This window comes from Accipiter gentilis, chromosome 23, assembly GCF_929443795.1.
Source record: "Accipiter gentilis chromosome 23, bAccGen1.1, whole genome shotgun sequence".
NCBI lineage: Eukaryota > Metazoa > Chordata > Aves > Accipitriformes > Accipitridae > Astur > Astur gentilis.
Genome location: NC_064902.1, coordinates 8,089,897 through 8,115,767, shown reverse-complemented (window position 1 = coordinate 8,115,767; position 25,871 = coordinate 8,089,897). Strand labels below are relative to the sequence as shown.

At 44.4% G+C, this 25,871-nt stretch overlaps 1 protein-coding gene across 1 annotated transcript in view; it reads right to left on the bottom strand.

Annotated features, from left to right (window-relative positions):
* The window catches only part of DNAH1 (dynein axonemal heavy chain 1), a 69,878-nt gene extending 44,243 nt beyond the window's left edge, over window positions 1-25,635 (bottom strand). The window contains exons 1-21 of the mRNA XM_049826518.1: window positions 25,584-25,635; window positions 22,965-23,139; window positions 22,303-22,459; window positions 21,637-21,769; window positions 19,960-20,121; window positions 19,172-19,424; window positions 17,753-17,910; window positions 16,707-16,918; window positions 15,192-15,490; window positions 14,034-14,184; window positions 13,264-13,454; window positions 11,701-11,926; window positions 10,944-11,063; window positions 10,076-10,158; window positions 8,485-8,626; window positions 7,254-7,409; window positions 6,050-6,248; window positions 4,099-4,352; window positions 2,980-3,192; window positions 1,062-1,226; window positions 238-359 (exon numbers count right to left, since the gene is read on the bottom strand). Of these exons, the coding sequence (XP_049682475.1) occupies window positions 238-359; window positions 1,062-1,226; window positions 2,980-3,192; window positions 4,099-4,352; window positions 6,050-6,248; window positions 7,254-7,409; window positions 8,485-8,626; window positions 10,076-10,158; window positions 10,944-11,063; window positions 11,701-11,926; window positions 13,264-13,454; window positions 14,034-14,184; window positions 15,192-15,490; window positions 16,707-16,918; window positions 17,753-17,910; window positions 19,172-19,424; window positions 19,960-20,121; window positions 21,637-21,769; window positions 22,303-22,459; window positions 22,965-23,139; window positions 25,584-25,635 (3,623 nt within the window). The remainder of the gene's footprint in view (window positions 1-237; window positions 360-1,061; window positions 1,227-2,979; window positions 3,193-4,098; window positions 4,353-6,049; window positions 6,249-7,253; window positions 7,410-8,484; window positions 8,627-10,075; window positions 10,159-10,943; window positions 11,064-11,700; window positions 11,927-13,263; window positions 13,455-14,033; window positions 14,185-15,191; window positions 15,491-16,706; window positions 16,919-17,752; window positions 17,911-19,171; window positions 19,425-19,959; window positions 20,122-21,636; window positions 21,770-22,302; window positions 22,460-22,964; window positions 23,140-25,583) is intronic.
* Between the last annotated feature and the right edge of the window lie 236 nt (window positions 25,636-25,871).

The following is a 25,871-nucleotide window of genomic DNA, read 5'->3' as shown; positions in this document are numbered from 1 at the left end:
AGATATGCAACAACGCTGCCAGACTGCTCTCCACTCACAACATTTGTGTCTGCCTGTTTTCTCCCCATCAGATGGCAGCATTGAAAGGCACAGCCTTGCTTATGTTTGCAGTCTCATGACAATATCCTAAGCTTAGATTGTTTTGCTCCTTCTTGGCGTAGTGAACTTGAGTGAGCCTCTTCTTTCATATTTTCTGAACCAGGGACTGTGATCCAGCCCACTGAAATTTGGGATTACCTGGGAAAAGCTCCTCTCTTCGTCTCCAGATATTCACTCAGACCTTTCTGCACAAGTTCAAGTAGTTTGTTACATTTTCGCAGGTTCTCTAGTAGCATAGGATCAGGGCACAAAGAAATCACCTACAAACAGAATGGAGAACAGAGGAAGCATCAATATTCTGAGCACGTGGGAGATAAGGCAGTGGAGATAATTGGGTTGCCCAGCGATGTTACTGATAGGATTTAAATGACTCATTCACAGGAATACTTTCACAGGGATCTGGAGAGGTGCGAGCTTTGTGGGCAAGGAGGGGAAACGGCGCTTACGGATGTGACAAGCACATTTCTGGGTTCCCCTAAATACCAACATTTGTAATATGGAATACAAGTGGTGATGGAGTCCTGGGAAGTAGAGACTAGAGAACAGAAGAGCGGAGAGCACTGCTACCAGGACAGAGAAACAGGCAAAACCAATGGCTCTAAACAATTTAAAGAGTCAGTCTTGAGGAGGAATCAAAGGAGTTATTTTATGGATTACAGTTATAGAAGGACTGGTTACAAGAGTCGTAGGAGGTAGGGAGTCTGTGCTGAGGAGAAGGTATTTGGTGGGGTGGACAGCTTGGTGCAAGGCATCACAGGGAATGACTCTGTTTGGACAGCAGAATGAAAGGCCAAGTTCCAAGAGAAGAAACCTAGCACACCTCCTGGGGCAATGTTGCATGGTTTATACAGCGCTGCTCATGCCTGCACCATTACAAAAGCAAAACCTCAAAGGCAGTCCTTGTGTGAGCACAGCTCCAAGGAGTTTGGGATACCTGTGCTGGCTTTCATCAAGGCACACACCTCAGGGTTTTCATTAGCATTCTTCATGATGTTTCTCCAGTCCTTATCCATGGTCTGGTAGCGCTGGCTTTCTAATGGGAGCTGTCTTTTGATGTCCTCTGACCTAAAGATGGGCTCCAAGTAGAGCCAAGAGCGCTGGCAGTTCAGCCATTCCTCTAGGACATCCTAGTGGGAAGCAAGAAGAGCATATCAGGACACCATGCTATGAACCTGTTTGACAAAACCATTCAAACTGTGCACCAGAATAGGTTTAAAAAAAAAAAAAAAAAAAGGGGGGGGGGGGGGGCGGAAAGACGTGATGCTGCACTTAAAACTTTCCACAATTCTAAAACCTACCTGCAGCATCAGGAGCTGGAACTTCCTTCCCAAATAATTAACAATTTCCTAGCAATTCCCTTTGCTAACTGTTCTCAACAGGCATCAGAACCAACACGCATTAGTTTAATGGAGATAGTTCAGAAATATGTGTAAGGCACTGCTAAAGCTCAAAGGGACTCGGTGCTAGGTGAAATTTCTGTGGCTAGTGTTTCTCTATTTTACAGAAGATAGCACAATGTGAGCACACAGTAAGATGGGGATTTTATTTTGTGCAAAGAGCTTTTTTGGGGAAGAAGAATGACAAATAAAATATGCCAGACTCTGCAATTCTGTCATATCCTCTCTCCTGCCTGATGTACCTCAGCCCCAGCCTTGCCTACAGAATAATCCATGAAAAGATCTTCGAACAACACTCTTAATTCAAAGAGAATGAATGAAAAGCTAAACATTTAAGTTAGACACCATATAGGAAACCCTGTTTGTCAGGCATTCAAAGGAGCAAGAAAACTAGGTTGGAAGAACATCCTCCTCCATTTTCAGGCAAGGGAGATTGGAAGGTATGGGGAACCTGCCCAACATTGCAAAGCAGCTCAAGCATTTGAGTCCCTTTCAGACTGCCTTAGTCGTGCAGCACTATCATTCCCTGAGCACAGGCAGCCACTCAACCTAGCAAGAGGTGGGGTTTTCCAGTAATACAGACAACGGTGTTTGCTATACTCCATCAGCTAACCCTGATAAGCCACTTCCCAGAAGCAGATTCATGGGCCTTTCGTGACAGGAATGAACACAATCAAAAGAAGGGGTAGGAAAGGCGGGGTGAAAACATGGACAACATCACAGCCAAACCCACACAGTAAATAACTGAATTTCCCCATGTCACCTACTGCTTTAGGACTTAAAGTAGCATTTCTGTATTGTCATGAGACAAGCCTAGCACTCTGGCAGCCCATGGCCGAAGCACAGCCAGATGGTAAGCACCAATAAACAGAGTAAGGTAGTTATAAATAACAGATAACAATGATGCCATGCATCAAACATCAGCATTTACACAGAGTTCTCCAGCCAGATACTTGTACTGGAATTTTTTTCTTGCAGCAAAATGCTCTTCTGCTGGCTGAGTCCTGCTGGGTGCTGAGCATTCATGCTCTGGTTTGATAAAGAAGAGCTAGCATGGTCTGCCAGATCTTGCTCTAAACAGTAGTCTTCCACGTGCTTTCCTACACTGAGATGTGAATGATTACCATGGATTTCACAGGGCCTGTAAGAATCTGTAAGGTCCACAGTATAATATGATTAGAGATGCCAGTAGGACTATTCACAGCAATGGGAGAGTCCCGGCCCCACCAAAAAGTGTTGCAATAGGCAGCAAAAGAGCTGGAATTTCATCACTGCTGTTTGCAGAATAAGGCTCTGAGTTTAGCCCCTCTTTTACTAGAGTCAGAGAGCTTTGACAGGCCCTCTTCCTCCCTCAAGACTGTTATTCTCTTGATAGTTGTCCTCCCAGTTCCCTAGCGGCAACTGCACAGTGTCCATGTTCAAGCATAGCAGCACAGTCCAGCTGCCTGTCTTCACCACTCATGTGTGGGTAAGAAACCAATACCTGTGTCATCTTCAGCTTATTTTCCCATGTGTTCATCCTTTCCTCAAAAGGTTTCTTGAATGGTGAGAAGGACATACTCTGAATCATGACAATATGATCATCTAGGAGTTGAGAAGCTTCATCAGTGTTTTTCAGAATAAAGGTATCTGTGTCTTTGTAAAGCATCACAGTAAATACAACAGAGTTCCATTCACTCTCCATCTTGTTGAGTGCCTGGAACAGAGGGACGAGCAATTTAATTTTTAGATACAACATGTGCAATGGTTATCCCAGCTTCTACAACTCTCTTAATGCCCCTCTCTAGCAAGTGACAGATTTTTGCTCTTGGATTCCACTGGAAACTGCAGCTATGTATTTAATGCAGACACACTAAGCAACAGCACATTTCCTCTGCACTGCCCATGGACTCAACACCTCAACGCTGTCCTGAAAGGAGCACCTTGAGAGGAAAAATGTGCAATTTCATCTCCAGGCCCATTTGTGCTACTAGATGCACTGAGGCTGCCAACAAAGTGCCTATTAATGATTATGGTTAATGATGGCTTTGTGAAAGTGGTAGCTATCCATTGGGAACTTGCCTGAGATTTCAGAGAACAAAAGCTGCCAGAAGGTGATGACTTTCAATCAAGACCATCTTAGGTCGTATCTGAACTGATGAACTGAAGCTGAAAGACTATCTAACCTATGAATCTCCAGAGCCAGCAAGTCTTCCCTGCACGTTTACTGTGTTAAAGGATTTGCCACCTCCATTTCCAGTCACAGCTAATCTCCCTGACATAACATTTGAATAGCAGAAGGCAGACAATCAATTTATTTTAACTTAAACAGTCACTAATCCCACAGTGAGGCGTGAGACCCAACCAGTGGATCAGCATAACCATCAGGCAGTGCTGTTATGCTACAACTGAAATTCTACACAAGGTGAAATGACTTCAAGTGTGTGAACTCAGTTGCATGGCCATTGCTCCCTTTTCTAAGAGCAGCAGCCTTTTTACTTGTGCTGCATGATGTATCTGATGCTCTGGGACAATACGAACATCACCCAAGGCAATGACTGCCTGCTAAACAGAAACCTTTTTGAGAAGCAACCAAAGACACAGCAAGTCCCTCTCTCCTTACATTCTCAATGGCGTATTCCTTGCCAGCTATCTCAGCTACTTTGGTAATGCTCTCAATATGGTCCAGCAGGTTCATGTCCAAGCAGCGACCAACTGTCAGACTGGGTTCTAGCTTGATATTGATGTTAATATCTTCTGACAGCATCTCCCAGTGCCGGTTTCTCATACCAGGATTGTGCAACCCTTGAATTAAGGGGACGTATAGTCTGAATTCTTCAATCTTGTCTCGAAACTCCATTGCCACACCCTGGCAGGCTTTCAGGGAGAAAAACAGAACATCAACAACAGTGTGTGAGAAAGCTGCCTTAAGGAACTTCCTAGAAGTTGTCTAAAGCCTGATGTGCTTGTAGACACATGGTATGGGATAGGTAAGCAGCAGGAGAGAGCACTGGAAAATGCAGGTTGAAGTAATGAGGACAAAGGCTCTCTCTACATGGTTACTAAGCAAGGATTCGAGCCCACTCCCAGAAGCAGCAAAATTCTGTTACAATTCAGCCAAAAGTCTGTTATAGGCAAGTCCATGCTAAGAGAAGAGTGCCTTAGCCTAGAGCTCACCAGAAGATGAGAAGCAAACAAATTTAATTCCTTAATATGGGCCCAAGCATGATGAAGTCCCATCTGCTAATAGATATTTTAGAAGCTCTGGTCATCATTCCAAGATCTTCACTTCCTTAACACGATTCAGTTGCGACTTATCTCACACCCCAGCTCAGGCCATCCTAAATAGAGGATGGACACTATACATAGAAGCTAGAAGTAGGCTAGGATCACAGCCAGCTATGGAAATGGAGAAAGCAAATGGACAGGCAAAAAACATGGGACTTGCTTCCTTTCCAAAATTTGGCTATAGCATGTGCGTCCTTTTATTGCACCCTGCATGGTCGCACTGCACACTCACAGGAAGGGTGTGACCACCTCACACTCCCTGCTGGGTGGTATGCAAAGACGAGGCAGACTCAAGGACGAAGCATATATTTTACCAGGTGCCAGGGAATATTGCAATGAATATGAGCAGGTATTCTTAGTATTTCTGTTTACCATAATGATTCATAGTTACTCACGCATCCACTCATCACCTCCTCCATTGGGGCTGATTCATGGCATTGTTTAAGAGCGAGTTCAAGTTAAAAAGGATGAATCAAAAATCTCCCACTGCAAAATATATTTCAATCTAAGCCATCTGGCAGGAGATTTTAGAATTAGCTCTGAAGAATGACCAACACATCTCTGAGAATCATGGAACGGGAAGTTAAGCTACAACTGAAGTCTCAATTCCAGCTTTACTAGGAGCCATCATTAAAAGACCTTCATGTGAATTGCAAGGGCTGGATGCGATCATCTAAACTTCATACGCATTCAGGCAGGCAGGAAAATGGTTATTACATTCCACAGATAATTTCCAGATTTTGCAATTTCATTTTATTCATAACAAAATCAAGATCTCTTCTGGCTTTCCATTAAATTCATTGGCCAACAGAGAAAATAAGATTGGCCAGGAAAACAGCACCTGGAAGACCCAGATTCAGGTTCCTTTGCTGCCTGACTTGCGTAAGGGCTTAAATCCACACGTCTAGCCACTGGGCTATATAGTAATTCTCTGTGACTAGTCTGGATTATTTTACTTTACATAAACGAGTAAATATTAATTGCAACATAAGAGGGTGGCTTTTATTTCAGTACTGTCTTGGGAATTAGGTATAAAAGGGATTTGCAGCCTGGTTGTTTCCATGCCAAACTGGTACTTCAAGCAGCAAACTAGCATCTAGATGTGAATCATCATAGTTCCAGCAAAAAGGTGGAAAATAACTTTGCTAGCATTTTCTCAGCTGGCTGTAGTACACACAACATATCCATGTGACATCCTGACAATCCCTGTTCAGAGCACTCTGTGACATGCCTCACATCAAAATGCTGATATGTACCAACTTCCTTTCCCCAGACTGCTTATCTACCTGGTGAATCCTTGAACTGCTTCATGCATCTCTGCATTGTCTTAAAAGAGTCACTGACATTCTTTTCTAGCTGCTCAGCCTCAATTTCCACGAGAGGATCATTCATCCAGCTCTCATGCCATTGCATCCAGTCTGACACCGTAGTCCAGAGATCATAGTACGGCTGGAAGTCCTTAACCATCCGGGATAGCTTACTGTACTTTGGAGAGAGAGAAAAAGCAAGAATAAAGAACAGAATAAGCAACAACTGTATTCTGCTCTGGATGACAGCTTGCATGTCAAAAGGCCAAAAAAGGCACAGTTCTTTTTTGAATCTCAAGCAAGCAATGAGAAAAAGTGTACTTTCAAGAGGATGTATCAGACTACCTTCTCCTGGGACCACAATATAGGATTCCAAGGGACAGCAACTAGCAGAGCTGTGCATTACACATTCAGGCCGAAAAGCATCCAGTGGAGTTGTGCCTGCACCATGTGTCTAGCATGGAAAGCACTCTCTCCACTTGTCTCTACAAATGCTCCGCTGCAGAATGAGGAGATTTTGATGTGCAGTCCACACACAGTCAGTGAAAGCACACACTGCACATCATATTGAAACTTGGCTCCTTACAGCGAAGAAGTAACCACAGAGTAAGAAGTAGGAAAGGATCACGTGAACTCAACTTCTACTCTGCAGTCAGACTAGGCTAGACGTGGATGACAATGATGCATTGGCAGCTGAACATCTACAGGCAAAATGAGTGTTTGCAGCTATATAAACTGTTGCCTTAGGAGAACATGCTATGCTCTGAGCTCAGCCAGCTGCCTGCACACCACTATGCAACCACTCATTCACGTCCATATAACTGCAGTAACAGCCTCACAGAAATTGATGCATCTTAACTGCTGCTTCAAGACCTTCCCCATCCAATTCCTCCTCATTAACATCACTCAGATCTGAATGTGAGCACCCAAAGTCTCTCACAGAAGTAGCAATATCAGGCCCATGAGCAGCCTTCCAAGTTCGCCTGGGATTAGCTCTTCTGCAGCACAGTGGAGCGATGGAGCAGTGTGGTCATTCTATAGGACGGCAGAGCAGTTAATCAGATAAACCTAAAGAGCATGAAGGATTCCTTCCTGGGGAACTGTGTCTCATTATTTGCTCTACCTACCACCTAGAAGGCCCAACAAAGATTAGAGTCTTGTAGGTACAGGACCTGACACTTACATTAGTAACTTTCATCCCGAAGATTCTTTCCCTGTTGTTGTAGAGAATTGCCAAATTCTGAAGCTCCTTCAGCTGCTTCCTCACCTCCCTTGCTTTGTTAGCCAGCTCGTGAGCTTGGTTAATGTCCACCTGGATGGAAAATCCACCTACAGTCAGCTGAAAGAGAAAAGGCAGGCATGAGATGTGGCTCTAAAGCTGAGTGCTGCCTCTGGAGATCTTAGCTTCCTGTTGTGCTCTTTGTTACATTCAAAGGCAAGATTTTTATGCTCACAATTTCACCTCCCCCAATCCAATTCCACTTCTGTTTAGACCACAATGAAAAGCGGTGAGGAGAAGCAATAACCACTGGTCAGGTGGTTGAAAGCACAAATGTGATGACCAGCTGCTTTTCGTCTTTGTGACAACAGTTAATCCCCGAGAAGTAGGAGCAGTAAGACTGCGCCCGGATTTCTTGCTACTGAATTTATACTGTTCGTTAGCTACAGAATCAGTGAAATGAAAATGATAGCTCTACAAGGTCACTCAGTTTGTTTCCATGAATTGCTCAGCAACACACATCTAGAGCTTCTCTAATAACTTTTTGGTTTTGTTGGGTTTGTTTGGGTTGGTTTGTTGTTGTTGTTTTTTTAATTCAGTGTTGGGGTATTATCATTTTGGGAGTCTATTTCCAAGATTATCTAGGTCACTGATTACAGCCTTTCCAAGATGGCATTTTTTTCCTGTATTTAGGAGCTTCTGGTGAAAAATAAAATTCAGATTGCTTTAGCAGAAACCAGAGGTATCTCAGATTCAAAACTCTGTTGCTGTTTCAGGGTCTTTCACATGAAATGAGTTCCATGATTGAATGCTGTATTTTTCCCCCTTGATGGCAATGCATCATGGGAGATGCTCTGCAGGGAACTGAGTACACAAGAAAGAAAAAGGAGGTGCATGGGTTGCCCGAGCACCAAGAATCAGAATTTTGTATCTCAATGAACAACTTCCAAGTGAAAAATCAGTATTTCTGCAAAAAGTATTGTCCTTCACACAAAAATGAAACTCTTAATCAAAAGCCCAACTTCCAATAAAAAAACGGGGTGGGGGTGGGGGGGTGGAGGTAATTTTTGGTCCAACAATACATTGACCTAAAAACTCATCTGACTAAAATATCTTCTGAAAGTTTCCCACCTAGTTGACCACAAGAGCTTCAAGGCCCCCTTCTCTGGATAGTTTATTGTCAGTAGCTTAATACCTGCATCTCTTCCAGTTTGTCTTGAAAGCCATTCTGATCCATGACCTGGATTTTGCGAAATTTGTCTTCATCATCGAGGTGCTGGAGTCGAATGGACTCAGCTTGCATAGTTATTTTCAGTGGCCAGTAACTTGCAGCCCACCTGCATTCACATGATACAACAAACAACAATAACAAAATTAAAAAAAAAAAAAAAAAAAGGAGAGAGGGAGAGAGAGAAGCTTTCTGAGCAAATGTTTGAAATGCTGAAAATAACAGATTGAGAAAGCCAACTCCCACCAAACAAGGAAACTTTACAACAGAAATATATGTGGTTTCAACAAAACATTTTTTTTCAGCTATTCTTCTTGATATGCAGTCCTTGTGACTAGGCTATTCAAATGAAGAGGGCTGGGAAGAAGTGGAGGGCCTTTTTAAAAGGAACAAATCCAGTACATTGCTGAAAAGCTAGGAGACAGCAAAATAACAGTTGGCATCCAGAGGGAATGTCTGTCTTTGAATGTATTCACAAGGAACTGAAAAAAATGGGGTCAGAGTCTTGGCTTGTGGCTTTTCAGGGCTACTGAAAAAGCCAGTCTCCTATTAAGCTGGGCAGTGAGGGGCCAGGGTAACCCAGATACAGTGAAGCCTTGGATAGCAAGGCTTCTGCAGAATGCCCTGGGGAGTGCATTGCAGATAGATATAGGAAAGGCTGCACAAAGTGACTGCTCATGCCAGGGCAGGTTTGGTTCTTGCTCAGCTGTAGCCCACCCGTTCCTCCATTTGGACTTTTTAGCTTGTGTGAAATGCCAGATGCAAGCTCTGCAGCATTACGCTCAAGGTCACACCCTTCCCAGTGCCTGGGGATGGAACAATGTCCTACTAGTTCTGCATGTGTCAGGTCTGGCCAGTGGGCATACAGCTATAGCTGTGCCAAGCTGTCCTAGAGCTGAGCTACTTTCCTGCAGCTCCTGTGGGTTTTTTGCACTGTGCATCCCATGTTTCTAGTTTCAGGAGCACTCTGCAGAGACCCACTCAGGTTGCAGGCACACTGGATGAAGTCCATGTCATATGAGAGGTGCTTCCAGGGCTGAGCGGACTTTAGAAGCTGTGTAGCTGTGTTTGTGAGCTGACTCGGCTACTGGGGCATAGTCAGGCCCCAATCTGAATAACATAGCCAAAGATAAAACTAAGAGGAGACTGCATGGAAAAGAAATGCAGTAATAATACATAGTTCATGTTCCTTCCTACTCCTGTGAAAACCCTGAGAGTGTTCCTACCTTGGAAGTGTTCATTCAGTTTCACACACAGACTAAACTGTGCACTTTGAGACTTTGCAAATGTCTCAAAAAACAAACCCCAAGAGAAAAAAGCTTTAATATGTTAAACAGGTTAATAGCTATCAGTTTGCCTTCCCCCAGGCCAGAAGGCAGCATGAACCCACACTTCTTCTCCATAAACTTCATTTCAAGAATTCAGTGCTCATATAGCCTGAGAGGCACTTAAAAGTTCTGCTGAAGCCCTTGATAGACACATAGCCCCTGAAGCCCTGAGAACAGTAATTACGGCAAAGTACCCCACTTGGACAGTGGGAGAAATGCCTTGTGCTCACTTGTCATTGAAATCTTCTTCAGTAAGATTGTAAAGGAATTCCTCCATGACCTTGTAATCTTCTGTGACTTCATGAATCAGTTCCTGCACAGGGTGAGAGAAAGAGACAAAAAAATAGACATCTCTAGACCATACTGATTCCAACTCTCTGGTGTATACCTCATTTTCATAAGGTGCCTTTGAAGGGCCTTAATCACACAAGCTTAATGTGAAGTAGGCTGCTTCTCTGCTGTATGAACAGTCGGAATGGATTTACAACCCCTTGTTCTGCGAACGATCATGCCATCATCATCCTCTGTTCTATAAGAATGAAAAGAAGTGTGACCTAGTGGATAAAGTGCTGGACAGAAATTGAGTGGTTTGGGTTATCCTCCAGATTCTTTCCTTGGCATGGACAAGTCAGCTTACAGCTTGATGCCTTTGTTCCCCATTTGTTCAGCTGGGAGAAGCCCTACACTTCAAATAACTTTGAAATAACTCGGCACTAGAATGCCCTATTTGAAGAAATATGTTAACAGCAATATGAGCATTTGATAGCAGAAATATTTTCTTGAATGCATTCATTTTTAGAAGACAGCTATTCAGTACACAAATGCAGAATGGATCATGGAGGTAGCAAAAAGCATACATAAGTCTTTTAGATTTTTAGCTGCTCTTTTGTTTTGTATAGATATTTAAATTCATGATATGTGTATTTAAAAATACAAATCTTAGGAATTACAAAAATACAAACCCAAGAATCTTATGGCATTATGCAAAGACATCCAAGCAAAAAAAATGGAGTTCTGCTGAGACACCACACACTACATTGACAAATTTCCTCCTCACTTCCTTTGGTGTCCCCTGTCCATAAGGAGAGCATGCCCTACCTCCTGCACAGCCAGTTGCTCAGGGACTCCCTTAATCCACTCCCGCAGCTCAGCCAGCTCCTCAATACTGTTTGGTTTCTCATGCATTTTGCAGCTGACCGCTTTATATGCATCACAGATCTGCAGGACACAGCAGAGAAAAGACCATCAAAAAGTCATTAACTGCTAATGGGCAGACTCGAAAATCTGCCATGATCCACCCACTTCCCATTCTGAAGGTGGTCTAAAGTGATGAGGACACAGTCCTGTTCCATCTTTTTCTTTCCACAGTCTTTCTCCATCCATCTCATTTGAGCTTAAACGGAATGAGACTGCCAAAAAAAGAGGAAGAGGAACCGCAGGTATGTAGTTGAAATGATGACAGTAACAGATTTAGACAACCCTCTGGCAGATGCAATTGTCTGTATTCCAGTTATCTTCAGAGCGAGCAGAAGGACCTTCCAGTTGTCTACTGGGCAGATCTTTCCAATCCACCAACACACTTCTATAAGATGGCAGGGTCTTGAAGAATTTAGTCTCAAGAGATACAACTTTCAGGCACATAACTTATTAAGTATATTTAATACTTGATTTAGTTGACTCTACATGTCTTCCCTGTAGTCGTTTTTTAAATAATCACTCCGATGCAATCTTTAAAATGACCTCATTATTGTGGCCTCAGTTGCTGACTTTTGGCCATTTCACTAACACAGTGACTTCAAAAGCAGAAGGACAAGACAAGACACTGACAGATAACCTATTGAACCAGGTAACTTACATTCTCCACCTGCAAATGGAGGTTTTTAGCCAGTATGTCCAACATTGAAGTGGCAAGCCTGTTGTATTTTTTGGACAGATTTTGCTTAACATTGTCTATACGGACATGGAAGGGACCAATGACAATAGAACTAGGTAGAGTGTTGTCCAGGTTCTCCTTTTCAGACAAGTGCATGTTTACTATACTCATCACCTCCTGAGCAGGTGGACATTGTTCTTCGTAGTCTCTGTAAATAAAAACACCAACAAAAAAGGTAATGTAGACCTGAAGATTATTTGAGCATCCAGGCTGTTCGTAGGATGTCCAGATGTGTCTGCCCAAAGCATCGAGACATTAAATTAATAACGAGTATGTTTACTATTATTAAAACATGCATCTATTCAAATGTATACAACTTTCTGCAAGCACAGACTGAGAGGGTACCAATGCCTTCTATACCTTACAACCAAAGATACAGCTACATAGGAAGTGAGGAGTGTTTATATCAGTCATGTACATGAGGGCTAGCTTTAACTGAGCATGGGAAGCTATAGTAGCAAAGACATCCCATGTAAAGTCCATCTGTTTGGGTGACCAGCCTGCACTGAAGGCTCTGCTTCAGTGTCTTCACTGCTAGAGTTACCAAAGCCAAGCAGAGGAAACCAGGCTGCCTATGCCCACCTGCACTGCAGCTACACCCACGTAGCAGTGTAGACAGTCCCTCAGTTTCAGAAGATATGTATACGAGAAGATACGGAACTCGTATGTAGCTAAGGAACATTACTGGGAAGCAAGGGAAGGGACAGACTCAAATCTCCAATGGATTCTAGAGCATAATAGGTGTGGAGTGGAATAAAAGCACAAAATATTTTAGCTGCAGAAAAGGAGTTGAAGAAAGAGATGAAAGAGGTAATAAGGCAAGAGGAGAGAGACAAAATGAAAGCACTGGTGTAAACAGGGCAAGATCAGGAGGCAGCTTGGGGGAGGGCAGGCACTTCAGTGTCTTCTAGGAAGAGACAGGAATTTGTCAGCTGGGATTTGTAAATTGATTAAGCTGGAATAACAAAAGAGAAAAAGGGCTTCAGTCCCACTGTTTGGATAAAATGTGAGGCCTAAAACCAAGACCATTAAAGTAACAGAGGCTAAAGGACAGCATAGGTGCAAAGAGTTTTGGCAGTGAAGACAATGAGGCTGAAACAAAAGAAAACATTACTTTCTACAGAACGTTATCAGCTTGAACAGACGCTATTTGAAGGAGGTCAGAGTCAAGTATGCCAACTGGATTTTCAAACAGGATGAGTCATTTTTAGGGCCATTAATATCTCCAATTACACTTACAAACATGACGGGAATGAGACTGCTGTCAGAAGCAGGAAGAAATTCTCACTGCCACCACCAATGTCCTCTAAAAGCATGGACCATTGTCCATGGCTGCCTCTGACGGATGCCTGATCTCACATCTGAGGCACATCACACACACCTGTGTTCTCAGAACAGGTCCCACATTCTCATGCACATCCACACAACAGCTTCTGAAAAGGCTTGCCATTTGGGTTAGAGGTGCCTTTATCAGAAACCACTTACCTTAGGAAGTACTGGATGTTGTTATTTAGTTCTAGGAACTTCTCGTATCTCTTGGCATAGGCTTGGAGAGGGATCAGTGCCTTTTGAATGGCAGACCGCATAGCCTCACGTAGTTCTTCCACTTCTGGTTCGTGCAAGCCCACTGACTCCAGCAAGGGTGTGCCTGTGATAAGTATGTTCTCCAACACATACTGGAAAAGGAAGGAGAGAGGTCTTTCAGGACTAGCAGAGCTAACGATGCCTCCTCAGGGGAGGGGCGAGACAATCACTAGTGGCACCTTTGGGAAGTCATGCAGCCCATCCTTCTACATTGTGTCAGGAATTGTTTTATCAGTTTTATGTTGCCCCCCAAAGAAGGGTGATCTAGGGAGATATAGCTTTCACAGTAATAGGCAGAAGGATGCATATGCAGAAGAGATCTGCACCAGACTGACAGCACTGGAAAAGGTGCTATTTTCTTTATGGAAAGCTTTTACCAGCTGCCATGCACTTAGGGCAACCAGGCTACTTAGGACATGTCTCCACAGAACCTGCAGCACCAAAGCAGAGATAGCAACCAGATGAAATAGCTACAGGGTTGGGGAGCTTGAAGAAATCCTGTCAGCATAGAACTGCATTAGCATAGTGCTGTGCCCAAATTAATTTAACTGGATTCCCAGCTACCTACTTCTGCAACTCTCTCCCTCACTACAAGCTCAGGGGTGTCTCTGTCAAGCTGCAATGCACTGAGACTTGCACAGCTCTACCACTGTTGATGCAAAAGAGTTCACCTTCTCCAGCTGTGGGACAGTGTGAGTCACCAGGATTCCCTTGTCGAACAGAGAAATGAGGGACTTCTCAAAGCTCTCCACAGGGGGGCTGAAGTGAACACCACTGCTGTCTAGCACAAGGTCTGTTACAAAGAGTGGATTCCTTTGAGGCCTGCAGTGGGAAGAGATAAGGAAGAACAGGGATGCTTTTTGAGACAACGGCACAGAACTATATTGCTCTGGTGCTGATACTAAAAAGCCTACTGGACTGGAAAGAAAAGCAGAGGAGAGGAGGACTGGCCCAGGCATCTGAAGGTACGAAACACTGCATTCTGAATTTACCAGTAAAGACATTAAGAACCCTTGTCTATCAAAGGCAAAGGAAGTGTCAGTTGTGACATACCAGGATCCCCAAAAGTCATAACCTTACGTTGAGAACTGGAGCTGCTTTACAGAAAAATTGCAGATGCTTTTCAAACCAGATATTCAGCATCTCCAATATAATCCTAAAATGCACCTTCAGGAAGTTATATTCAGTATCTCCCAATCTTGTATGTTACAAGCATGGCTCAGGATCAGCTGAAGTCAGTGTCAAGAATTCCGCTGATTTCAAGGTAAAAGGCCTCATGTGAGTGGCAGGGTTTTTTCTTTTCTTCCTGTTTTCAATTTCTAAACCTTCCTTTTTAATACCATGAAGGACAGAAATCCTTAAATCAATACCAAATGGAAGAAAATTCTAGGCACCGTGACAACCTGAATTTGGTATTCCTTAGAGACCCCAGGCCAGATCCCACTCCTGAGGTTTAATACAAGAATGGAATTAAGCAGCCATGCCTCCTGGTATTCTTCCTGGCCTCCAGAAAAGAACTAGTAATTATTTGCTCCCTTGAGAATGCTGGAAGTGGCTAATCTTTAGAACAGTATGTCAAAGTAGCAGACCTCAGTTCTGATGGGCTGCCTCATATCACTAACAGCAACTTGAAATCTGTACTAACAGAGCAGCCAGCTTTGTGTCATTCTTCCATACTCAAGCAAATGTGTCAGGTGGAGGACTCGGGGAAACAGCCCAGCCTAAGGTTCCCATACAGTGCAAAGCTTGCTTGTAAAAACAGTAGTTAGAAAGACAATGGCACTACACCTTTCTGCTCTTTCCACCCTTTTTTTCCCTCCCTTCCTCACCTGTAGGGACTATTAATGAGGTCATCTCCCCATTCCATGTCCTTTGAGCAATTCTGGATACCATGGCAAGCATCCAGCAAAAGCTGGGTGAAGCTGATCAGCGAGTTCTGGACCAGATACCGCAGAGAGTCCTGAAGCATGAATTTGATGCGCTTCATCAGCTTACACAGTTTGGACATCTGGTAGACATCCCAGTGGCTCTGTTCCAGGTTATACCAGTCTTTGCCTCCATCTCTCAGGTTGCTCTTTACAGCATTCTTTAGAGTATTGATCCAAGTATCCTTGAGAAACATCTGCACCTAGGGTAAAGAAAAAAAGCAAGCTGTGAAATCCTCCAAGTGCTGATGGGAAAGCAGTATGGTGAGGTTAGCTGCTAGCTGGGACTGCTGCACCTTTCTCTGCAGTGAAATGCAACTGTCCTCTCAGAGCTGTGGCAGCTAAACAGCAGCTGTCAAATCCATGCACACACACGTGGCATCTGAACCTGGCCACACATCTCCTTCACTGACAAAAGCCCTACAGAAAGAATGCCTGATATTAAAAAGCGGGAGTGCTCTATTCTTTCTTTTTATACACAGTGTTTCCTTTTTGTTCTCTTTTCTATAGAGCAGCATACCTGGAGCTGCCTGTGTCACGGTCCCTCATAAAAAGTTGTGTAGACAGTATGATGAGCAAGTGAAGGACAGAATGTTGTCTTCTCTTGGCAAGTGAGGAGAAAAAGAGGAAGAAGCCAAGGGCGGCAGCAGCAGTCTGCAGTGTTTTAATTTATTAAAATACCACCAAGTGTCACTTTTGCTCCACAGGCAGCTGCTGTTTGTGTGTAATAAAACAACCTCAGTCACTGAGTGGATGACAGCACTGCCTAGCTGAAACAGCATGGGACTGGGAAGGACCAGCACATGCCCTCTGCCACTGATTTACTGTGCAAGCTACTCCATGTGGCCACATCCAGGGTGCAATGTGCTGCCCTCATTTAGAGGGCATGAAGATCTTCTGGTGAGAGTTACCACAGAGTTGCAAATTTTTATTCTAGTCTCTGCTGGCATTGCAAGCAGAGTAATTTAATTAAGTACATAAAGAACATAGAGTGTAGGGAAGCATTACCCCCATGAGCGCTTCAGGAGGAATCAAAGCTCTGCAGCTGGAAGGATGGGGACATAAAAGAACTGGAAACTTTTGAGTGCCAACCGGGACTGTTATCTGCGTGGAGACCAGGAGAGGAAAGAGGGGCTGTAGCCCTATGTGGCCACTTGTTCAACACATGACTAAGAGCATGGTCAGCATTGGCTGATGTTAACTAGGGGGCTATGGCTCTTTCAGCCCATTCTCCCCACATCCCAATAAATTTGACACGCACATGCAAATTCCTCCCTGCCCCACCCACAATCTCTCCTTTGAAAACTCATACTCATCCGTTTCCAGGGAATAGATCTGCAGCTGCTGCATCTGTCTAATACATGGTGACAGCCCTGCTGGCTGCTCCATGTGTTCACCCCCCACGCTTCCTCTGCTCACCTGAGTGAAGGTCTGGGTCTGGATCTGTTCAAACTCCTCCAAGCTGACATGCTTGGCTAAGGTTGAGTTAAACAGAGACATGGTGGCTGACTTGTTGCACTCATCTTGCACCTGTGTAAGGAGAAGGATGACTTCTGGCCTGGTCAGGAGTGAGACAAAGTTGAAATCTGCTTGTCGTTCATCAAAAGGGTAGTCTGGGATCCAGATGAGCCCTGGCACCAAAAAAAAGAACATGTTATTGCCTGCAACAGCCATCCCAGCTTCTGTTTTGGAGGAAGAGTGCAGTTCCCTTTGGGACAGTGCTTGTGAAAAGGACTCTTCTCTGATGCACAGGCCTTATCATGTAGCAGTTTCAGCACATGAGTGGATGAGTCTCTGCTCTGCAGCAGGGACTTTCTGCAGCCTCCCATTAGGGATTGAGGGACTGTCTTCATGCCTGACCTTCCTGAGGCTTTGGCTCATGAAGTTTCCATGAGAAAGAACACTGGACTTGAAGAATCTTCCCACTGAGGCTTCAAGGCACAGCTGAATCATCTCATCTGTGAGAGGCCACTTGTGAACCACCTCAAGGCATTCCAGCCTTTGGAAGACTGGAGTGCACAAAATATGGCCCCCCCCCATCTTTTACTGTGGTCATTTTCCTCCAGTTCAGAACTCTACAAGAGCCTGAGCCCTGTTTCACACCTGAGGTATGCCACAGCTGAGCACAGCAAATGGAAGGCAGCCAGACCCAGCACAGTACAGAGTAGAAGGCAGTTAAGCTAATTACACTGCCATGCATTTGGTGCCATTAAGGGTACACTTGCAGTGTTGCTGCAGCTTAGCTGATTGATGGTAATGTGTTATACTGAGGTAACATGAACATGCAAATATACCCTGAAAAAGAGCAGACATACTCAAAAGTCTCATATAATCTCCTGCTGCTGCCCCTTACGAGCCCTAATCATGAAGATGAACCTGAGTTTCTGCAACAAAGCATGAATCCTATCAAAGACAAGAGGTCCTATAACCATGCTGAGTTCAAACTGCTTCACTGTGTCCCGCACCTTTCTCTGGTACCTTCTTTTCCTCTTTGTCTGGCAGGGTGACATAAGAAAATGTCTGAGGTTTGGAAGTGACGACTCTGTCAAAGCTGATCCTGTTCATGGTGCGTTCAAAGTCTAATCTCACTTCTTTCTCCAGGCAGCACATATGGTCTAACACCCTGTTACAAGACACGGAAACAATGATAACCCATGATGTTTGAGCAGAAATGTGTCTGTAGTTTTACTGCAAAACCCACCCTTCACTCCCTCCCTCCTGGATTTGCTAACTCAGAAGCTCACCTACTAGTGAATGCATTAGGAGAGCTGTGCAGACAATGAAGCAGCCAGGAAAGCTATCAACTGGACATTTAATGAGAGGGGCAAGTGGGGACCTGGGACTAGGACTGCAGCCTTCTCAAGTGTCTTTTCAGATCAAAGAAAAATCTCCACTGGGGGTGTGCAGAGGGAGAAGCATTACAGAGAGGAGGGGAAAAAAAACCAACCCAAGAACTGAGGAAGCTAGCTGGCAGTTCTAGAAAAGCTGGGCTATCCGAGCTGTCCTCCCAACTGCCTCCTGCTGAACATCTCTTGAAATCAGTTTCCTCAGCCAAAACATGTGTATAAGTGCTGCAACCCTTCTCTGTTTGCCCTAGGAAATCATCATCTTTCACCTCAAGCAGACAGAGTACTTCTCTTTATACCTGTATTTCTGCTCACAGAGACTAATTACTCTCCTACTCTCTAGTTTAGGCTGGCAGACCATGCAGCCCTTCACACCTTCCTGTCTCTGAGCAGAGCAATCAGTCATGGCTGATTCCCAGCGACACCACCAATGGCTCATGATTCATCATCCCAGGCACTCTTAAAACACCTTCCTGATATGAACTGCATCTCAAAGAGACACTCGATTATATCCAGGTGGAGATCTCCTGTTCTGTTTGCTTCACGCTGTGCAGATCTTCTTTTGATTTTAGCAGCTGTTAATAAGTAGAAGAGTCACCAGCAGACAACAGCCAGCTCTCTGGAGACAGCTGGTGGTCTGCAGATCAATTCAGCAATGACTGATCTGTTCCCTGAAAGCACAGGGAGACAGCAAGGTCAACCATGCCATTTCTGTCCAACCTTCCTGCTGTTGAAAGCCACAACTGCAGATGTAAGCATGGCTCAGTGGATCTGCATATGAAGTACATCTGCTTCATCTGGGAATACTGACAGATCACCCACCCTGTTCATGTGTCCCTGGGGCTCTTGTCCTACCTACTTCTGATGACACTCTGGGCAAGAGGGCAGTATGCACAGGCTGGAAAGCAGATGAGATCCACAGTCTATGAGTTGGATGCTCAAGATCTGCCTCCATTGCCACTCATTTGTATCCCTGTGAAGTCCTACAATGTTAATGGACTGAAGGCTGAGGCCCCAGACATGTACTTTATGCTTTACCTCTTTTCTCTCTTCAGTTTGGGAGTATGCATAGCCAACAACTTCATTTTCCCCAGGCTCTTCTCACTGATGCTATTTAGTCCATCTGTGGGCATGCAGTCCACATACAGGTGATACAATAGCAGTGCCTGTGTCTTCTTACGCAAGCTGTTGGCAGAAACTACCCGCTGTGCAAACACCTGGGGATCTTCAGCCAGAAACAGCAGGCACACTCGTGGCACCCAGTATTGACATGACAACAACGGGGCTCTTCCTGGGGAATGAAAGTAAAGTTTACAAGAGTTTACAGGGAACGCAAAACTCAGAATGGTTTGCAATGCTGACAGCAGCTTTTTGATGGACAATATAATTGGGTTAGCTTACTGGAGATCAAAATGAGGGATCAAAGCTGAGGACAGCAAGACACAAGGAGCATGGAATTGGCAGCACCTCCAAACCTTTCAAAAGGGGGTTACTTCATCTTAATCTGTCGACATACCCCCTCAAAATGGCATTGGCCCAGAAAGACTGTCATTTAACTTGTCTTGAAGGCAGGAAAGATGGGAGACAGAGAAAAAGGAAAGGTATCACCAAAGGGAAGGCCTCAAATGCGTTGTCAAATTAAGGTGTGGAGTTCTCTCCCCTAGAGGTTTTTCAGGACTGGTTAAACAGACATGTCAAGAGTGATACAGAGACAGGAATCAAATAATTTCTTCACATCCTTCCCACCTCTACCAAGGACCAGCATGGGTAACAGACTGGCTCTCAGAGTATATGCCAGGTCCCAAAAGGCCTTACTTGAAACACACCTTCTGGAGTTATTCCTCCATTAAGGATGGGTCTCCCTTCTTCATCCCGCACCAGCCCATTCTTATCTGTTTTATGGACCAAGTAGAGCTCTGTCTCCTTGTCATAATCCAGAACACCAACATCAATCCATTTGTAGATTAACTTCTGGCTTTTGGGGTCCTCTGAGAGAATAAAGGATTAAAATAAGGTTAGTCCATTCTCCTGGAGGCTACAGCAAATGGACTTTCCTGATCAGAGTGATGAGGCTGCAGTCAAATTCATTTACTAGCTTGAATATCAGTCACTCTCACATAATTTCTCCTGTGATCAACTAAATAATGAACTCAGGTCTTACAACTTAGCATTTCCAGCTGTTTGCACACACCAGAGACTTCCATTTTCCTCCTCTTACCTCTGTGGGTTCCCTGTGGACCATCCTCCCACTGCCTGCTTCAGGCACTCCCACTCACTCTTTGCAGCCATAGTCTCATATTTGGGTTCCATATGCCCCTACATCCACTCTTTGAGCCCATACCTGGGGGCCCCTCTGCCTCCCAATTACCTCACCCCTTGATCCTCATGACCCACATGGGCTCCATGGGGATCCCATTCTCCTTTCCCATGTGTGGCTCTAGCCCTGTGTCACCCTCCACTCAAGTCCTTGTTCTTCTACTTGGGAGTGGCTGTAAAACCCTGTACCTTCTGCCCCAATCTATTATTTCTCTGGGTCATTCCCAGGGCATGTAACCCTTAAATGTTCAGATCTTCTTAAATGCTGGGAGATGCTAACTAGACAGATATATATCTATATTGGTATCAAAGTAGATAAAGGTCAGGACAGCATTATACTGAAGTTGAGAATAGATCCTATTAACCACAGGTCCAAGCTATAGGAATTTTCAACAGTGCTATGCAGGTGCCACTGGTCTCACCTCCCCCAGGGCCTAAAGGGTCTGACTACTTGCTTGCAGAACAGTCCATTCAACCTGGGGAGTGATTAGGTGTAGTGTTCCCCAAGCCAGCTGCAAGCAGAACTCAGCTGGTTGCCCAGCGATTAACATGGCTTACATTTTATGCTTAGGTTTTGCAGACAGCCAAGCCCCTGGAGGCTGCCCCAGAGCTGCAGTCAGTATGCATGCCAGTTCCTACACTTTAAAGCTAGTGCAGATGTGCTGATATGAGCTGCAGCCACAACTGGAGAACAGTACAGCTGTACCTATGATGCCTTCTCATTGGGAAGGCTCTGAGTGACAGGACAACAACAGATGTTGACATCACTTAATTTGCCCCAGATTTACTACTTGGATTTTCACTGCAGTCTGAACTTAATTTCTGATCCTGCACTCTCAGTGAAATCCAGGCAGAACGTACTGTGTTCAAGCTAACTAACTTACTTCATGAAGATACCTACATATCAATAAAATGAAACTTTGACTGTACCGACTTCCAGGCACAGAAAGGAGGGCAAAAGGCAGAGCCTACTTCTAAAAGAGTGGAAACAGTCAGCCCAGGGTAGGACAGACAGTCATTGAGAACCCTGGTCTCTTGCTCTGTCTGCCTGAGCCTGGTCAGAATGAATTATTGCATTTCTGCTATTCAGAGCTGCATTTGTCAGAATCTACATGCTCCCTTTCTGCTGAATAGGCCTGTAATTGTTAGTGTTGCCTCGCTTGAGCAGTAACTCATTCAAGCTTTACCGTGTCCCAGTACATCATCTGTAGGTAAGAGTGCTTTTCCAGGCACTGGCTTTCTATCATGAGAACCTGGCTCCAGTCCTAGCGAGATCCACTCTTCTGGTGTTCGACAGTCATACTCGTCATTGTCAAATATCTAAAAAGCCAGGACATGAGTGAAATTAAGTGTTACTTCAGAGAGAAGAAAATACCTGATAGAAAATTTCATGGGAGGAAAATCAACATGCAGTTCCTAAATGGGCTACAGAAAGGGAAAACAGTCCAGGTGCAAAAGCTGTGCTGATCTTTGATCAACAATCTTCTCCCAAACAGCAATATCTGTACCTCTAGCCCTTTCCTAGGAAGCAGAGACACCACCTGGAGAGGTCTCATGCAGTAATACTGCTGACTACTGCATCGGGAAGGAGACACGAGATAACACCTTTTCTTTGGACACACAAATTACAGTGAGGAGCGCCCTCAAGGACTGATTGTTCTGATGGAAGTTGTGGGCACCCTGCAGAAGATGTTCAGCATCTTGTAGAGATCCTTCAGGGCCCAAACCTGCTCTAAAGCATTTCCTGGTTTTATTGCTTGTTGTATCAATGATGGCTAAGTGTCCTGCAATTGTCAGAAACGTCCTGTGGTATAAGCAATGAGATAGGTCATAACTGCCAAATGCTCTCTTACGTTTAATGGCAGGTAGATGGGAAAGATGGGATCTTTCTTCTCCTCAATAGTTGGCATATTGTCAGGATGGTGGTGCCTTGGCATCAGCTGATTGGAGTCTATCCCCTCGCTGGCTAAGAGCTGAGCAATATCAAAGGTGAGATATAGCTGTCTTCTCCTGTTTTGAATCAAGGGGGAAATAACCACTTAATGTGCCTAGACAGGCTCCCATGCCTGTAACTCCACTTTTTGATCATCCACCCCTACCAGTAAAAAAGTTTTTCAGCACACACTGCATATGTGTGTATTTCTGCATCTATAGAACAGAATAGTTCTGTTGGAAGGGACCTACAATGATCAAATCACTGATCAGTCTAGTCCAATTTGTAAATTATACATGTGTACTATAACAATATATTATGTATGTTATAGACCATACACAAAAAAAAGGATGAGAAAAAGATAAAATAAACACTATTTTAAAAAAAAATTTTCTTCCCACATCCCAATGAATTGCCTTGTGTACTCCCTCCAATGCGCACACCCCACTTTGGAGACCACTGCCTTACAGGATAGTATTTTCCTAAAGGTTTCTGACATGTCATGTCTTGAAAAAAAATCAACACCCTAATCTGCTGTGTCCATTCCGTAATGATGTCTTTAGCCACTTTCTGGTTACTTACCTCTCTACTTCAATCTTCCGAGGGCATTGCCCTGGAAGACCTTGGAAGGCAATCTGCACTTTGGGCTTAAATGATTGTACTGGGAAATCTGACTTGATGAGGTTCTCAGTAGTTGGTCCAATCACTTGCTTATCCAGGACACTTCCAAAGTCCTCAGGCATCCTGAAGGTTGTGACTAAGAGACAAAGAGAAACACACATCTGAAACCACTAGACATCACTCTGCTTTACATTCACACACACAGGAGGACTGTGCTGTCGCCTGGGCTGTCTGCAGAAGTCACTTCACTAGATTTGTGAGAGATATCAAGCTGACATCAGATGGGAAACAGAAACGAAGACCTTTTTTCCTGCTGCAGTATGCCATTATGGTCTTCCAGTATCAAAATGATGGCACAGAAGAAGCCTCCACTGAGAATTACTGTCATGCACCTTATTAGGAGGTAGGGCACTGACCTGGCTTTAAAGAGCTCTGTTTTGTTCCTAGCTTTGCTACAGACTCTCTATGTGATGGTGGGCAAGTTACTGTCTCTAGCGCACAGTTTCCCTCACTCTCAGAAAGGGGTGGGATTCCCCTGCCTCCCTGGGGTGCCCTGAGACCAAGAGTCAGTCCTAGCTGGGAGGAACTTGGTCAAGATGGTGATAAAGGGCTTATGAATACTGCAGGAGAGAACAAGCCACTCAGGTCATCTTTATGTGCTGAAGTCCCAATTCACACTTTACTTGGGACAAACCTTTCCTCAGTTTTTTGCTCAAGCGAACCTCCCACTCAGATCAGTAGTGGTGTGAGAAAAAATTGAGTTGAACAGCTAACAATCTCACAATTTGGCCAAATGTTTTCAATGGAAATTTGGACTAAGCAAAAAGTATACTTTTCCAAGAACTGGCTGAAATTAAACCATGTCACTCACCCCATAAATAAACTAAACTGTTTATATTGCTAAACAAGCTGCAAATAATAGAACAGCAGCACACGGGGAATTTGAAGCTTAAACTAAATTAAGTAATTGCATGCAAGTTTTAAAAAGCACTATTCCCTAGACAGCTAAGCACTGAGCTAAAAATAGATTTTAGTGGAGTGAGAGCTTTTTATTTGGTGAACTTTCACACTTTACCAAAGAGAAACTTAAGGTTCTGGCTCATAAGCGGGTATTTTGGATGTCAAGCTTTGGACCCAGTCCTTCACCCTGCTCCGTGTGCTTCTGCTTCCATCATAGATGCAACCCCTTGATTTCAAAGCAATTGTGCAGAGCAGCCAATAATGCCGAAACCAGACAAGTTTCAGGATGAGTGGGTACAGAAAGGTTCCTCTAAGACGTCACTCCCTTGTCCTCCTTAAATGGCCCCTGACACAACCCCATAGGTATACATTGTCTGCTTAGGGACTAAAGGAAATAGCCACTGAATTGGCTCCTCTCTCTCTACTCCCCTCTCCTAGGAAGGGTGCCTAGCCTGGAATAAATATGATCCTCAGCACTTCCATTGTCCTTACCAACATACATGCTTACAATAATTTTGAGGAATTCCTAAAATGCAGAGGGTTTACTACAGGTCCTTTAGGCTCATGCATATCTCTTGCTTGGGGTCTTTACAGAATGGCCCTGATTTTTATTTGTTGTCAGGGAGCACAGCTGTTCCAATTTTGTCGCTTCATTGTTGCAAAATCCATGGCACCATCCATTATGGCACTTTCTGCACTATCAACTATTTATGTCAATACTTAGCGTTTCATTTGCATTTACATTTCCAGCTTGATAGCTGCTTCCCCCTTGAAGAAGCAGCAGATCATAAATAGAGATCTGTCTCCACTTGTTAGGGATGAGTCTAGCTTGTCAAGATTCACTTGAGGATGCAGTCATTTGTCCTCACTCATGAAAATAAATGTCACTTCTAAGCACAGGAAGGTGGTATATATAGTTACCATCCTCCTCTAAGACTAAAATCCTCTCGCATGCACTTTCTCCCCGCCCGCTGCCAGCCTATGATCCATATCTCCAAGAATGCTCTAGGGGCCAGGAGAGTGCTGGCAAACCTTTCAACCATGTTCTGTTCCTATATTTGAGCATCCATGATATAACAAGCTCTTGTAAGCAGGTGAGACCAGCAGCTCTATATGCACAAAGACCCCTTGCATCTAGGGAGAACAAGCTGCTCTGGGGTGCAGTTGGATGAAGAATGAATAAATGACGAAGGACTGTGACTTTGTCTATGGGTACGTAGACCCTGAATACAGCTTTCACAGGCAGGTCCCACTTTCACAGGAAAGGGGCATTGCTGGCTCCATATGCAATGGTAATGCATTCAAATTCAGTGATCTCCTGGCATACAGCCCGTGGGACCCAACTCCCATAGGCAGCAATGCAGTCTACCCTGGATATATCCAGGAGAAAAGGGAGCATGGTTTACCAGCCAGTCAGATCACTTTGCTCCACCTCTAAATGAAATTCTGTTTTCATGGGGCGTTCAAGCAGCCTAGCACCATTCCTGGCACTGACAGGAGAATGAAAGCAGAGCAGTAACCTAGAGTCATCAGCCTAGTTCCCAGCATGCTCACTATAAGCAACCATAAAAGTTATGGCCCCATTTCCTGCCACATCAAGTTTCCTCTCAGTATATTTACCTTTAGGGGTATGCTGCTCGAGGTCTGCCTGTCTTAGCAAAGCATGGTGCATACGGGGGCCAGCACAAACATCCTGAAATGCAGCATGTGAAGAAAGTGTCAGAGATGACAAAGCACAGTTGCAGCACAGTGGGAGAGTGGGTTATATAGGTCCAGAGAGAGAGGGTGAGACTGTAAGACCAACTTTACCAGAGCTTTAGGGACAATTGAGACTGAGTATTGGTCAGAAAAGGCTCAGAGGCATAAATACCTGGAAACTTCAGCCCAGTGCACAGAGAGGCAGGGGAT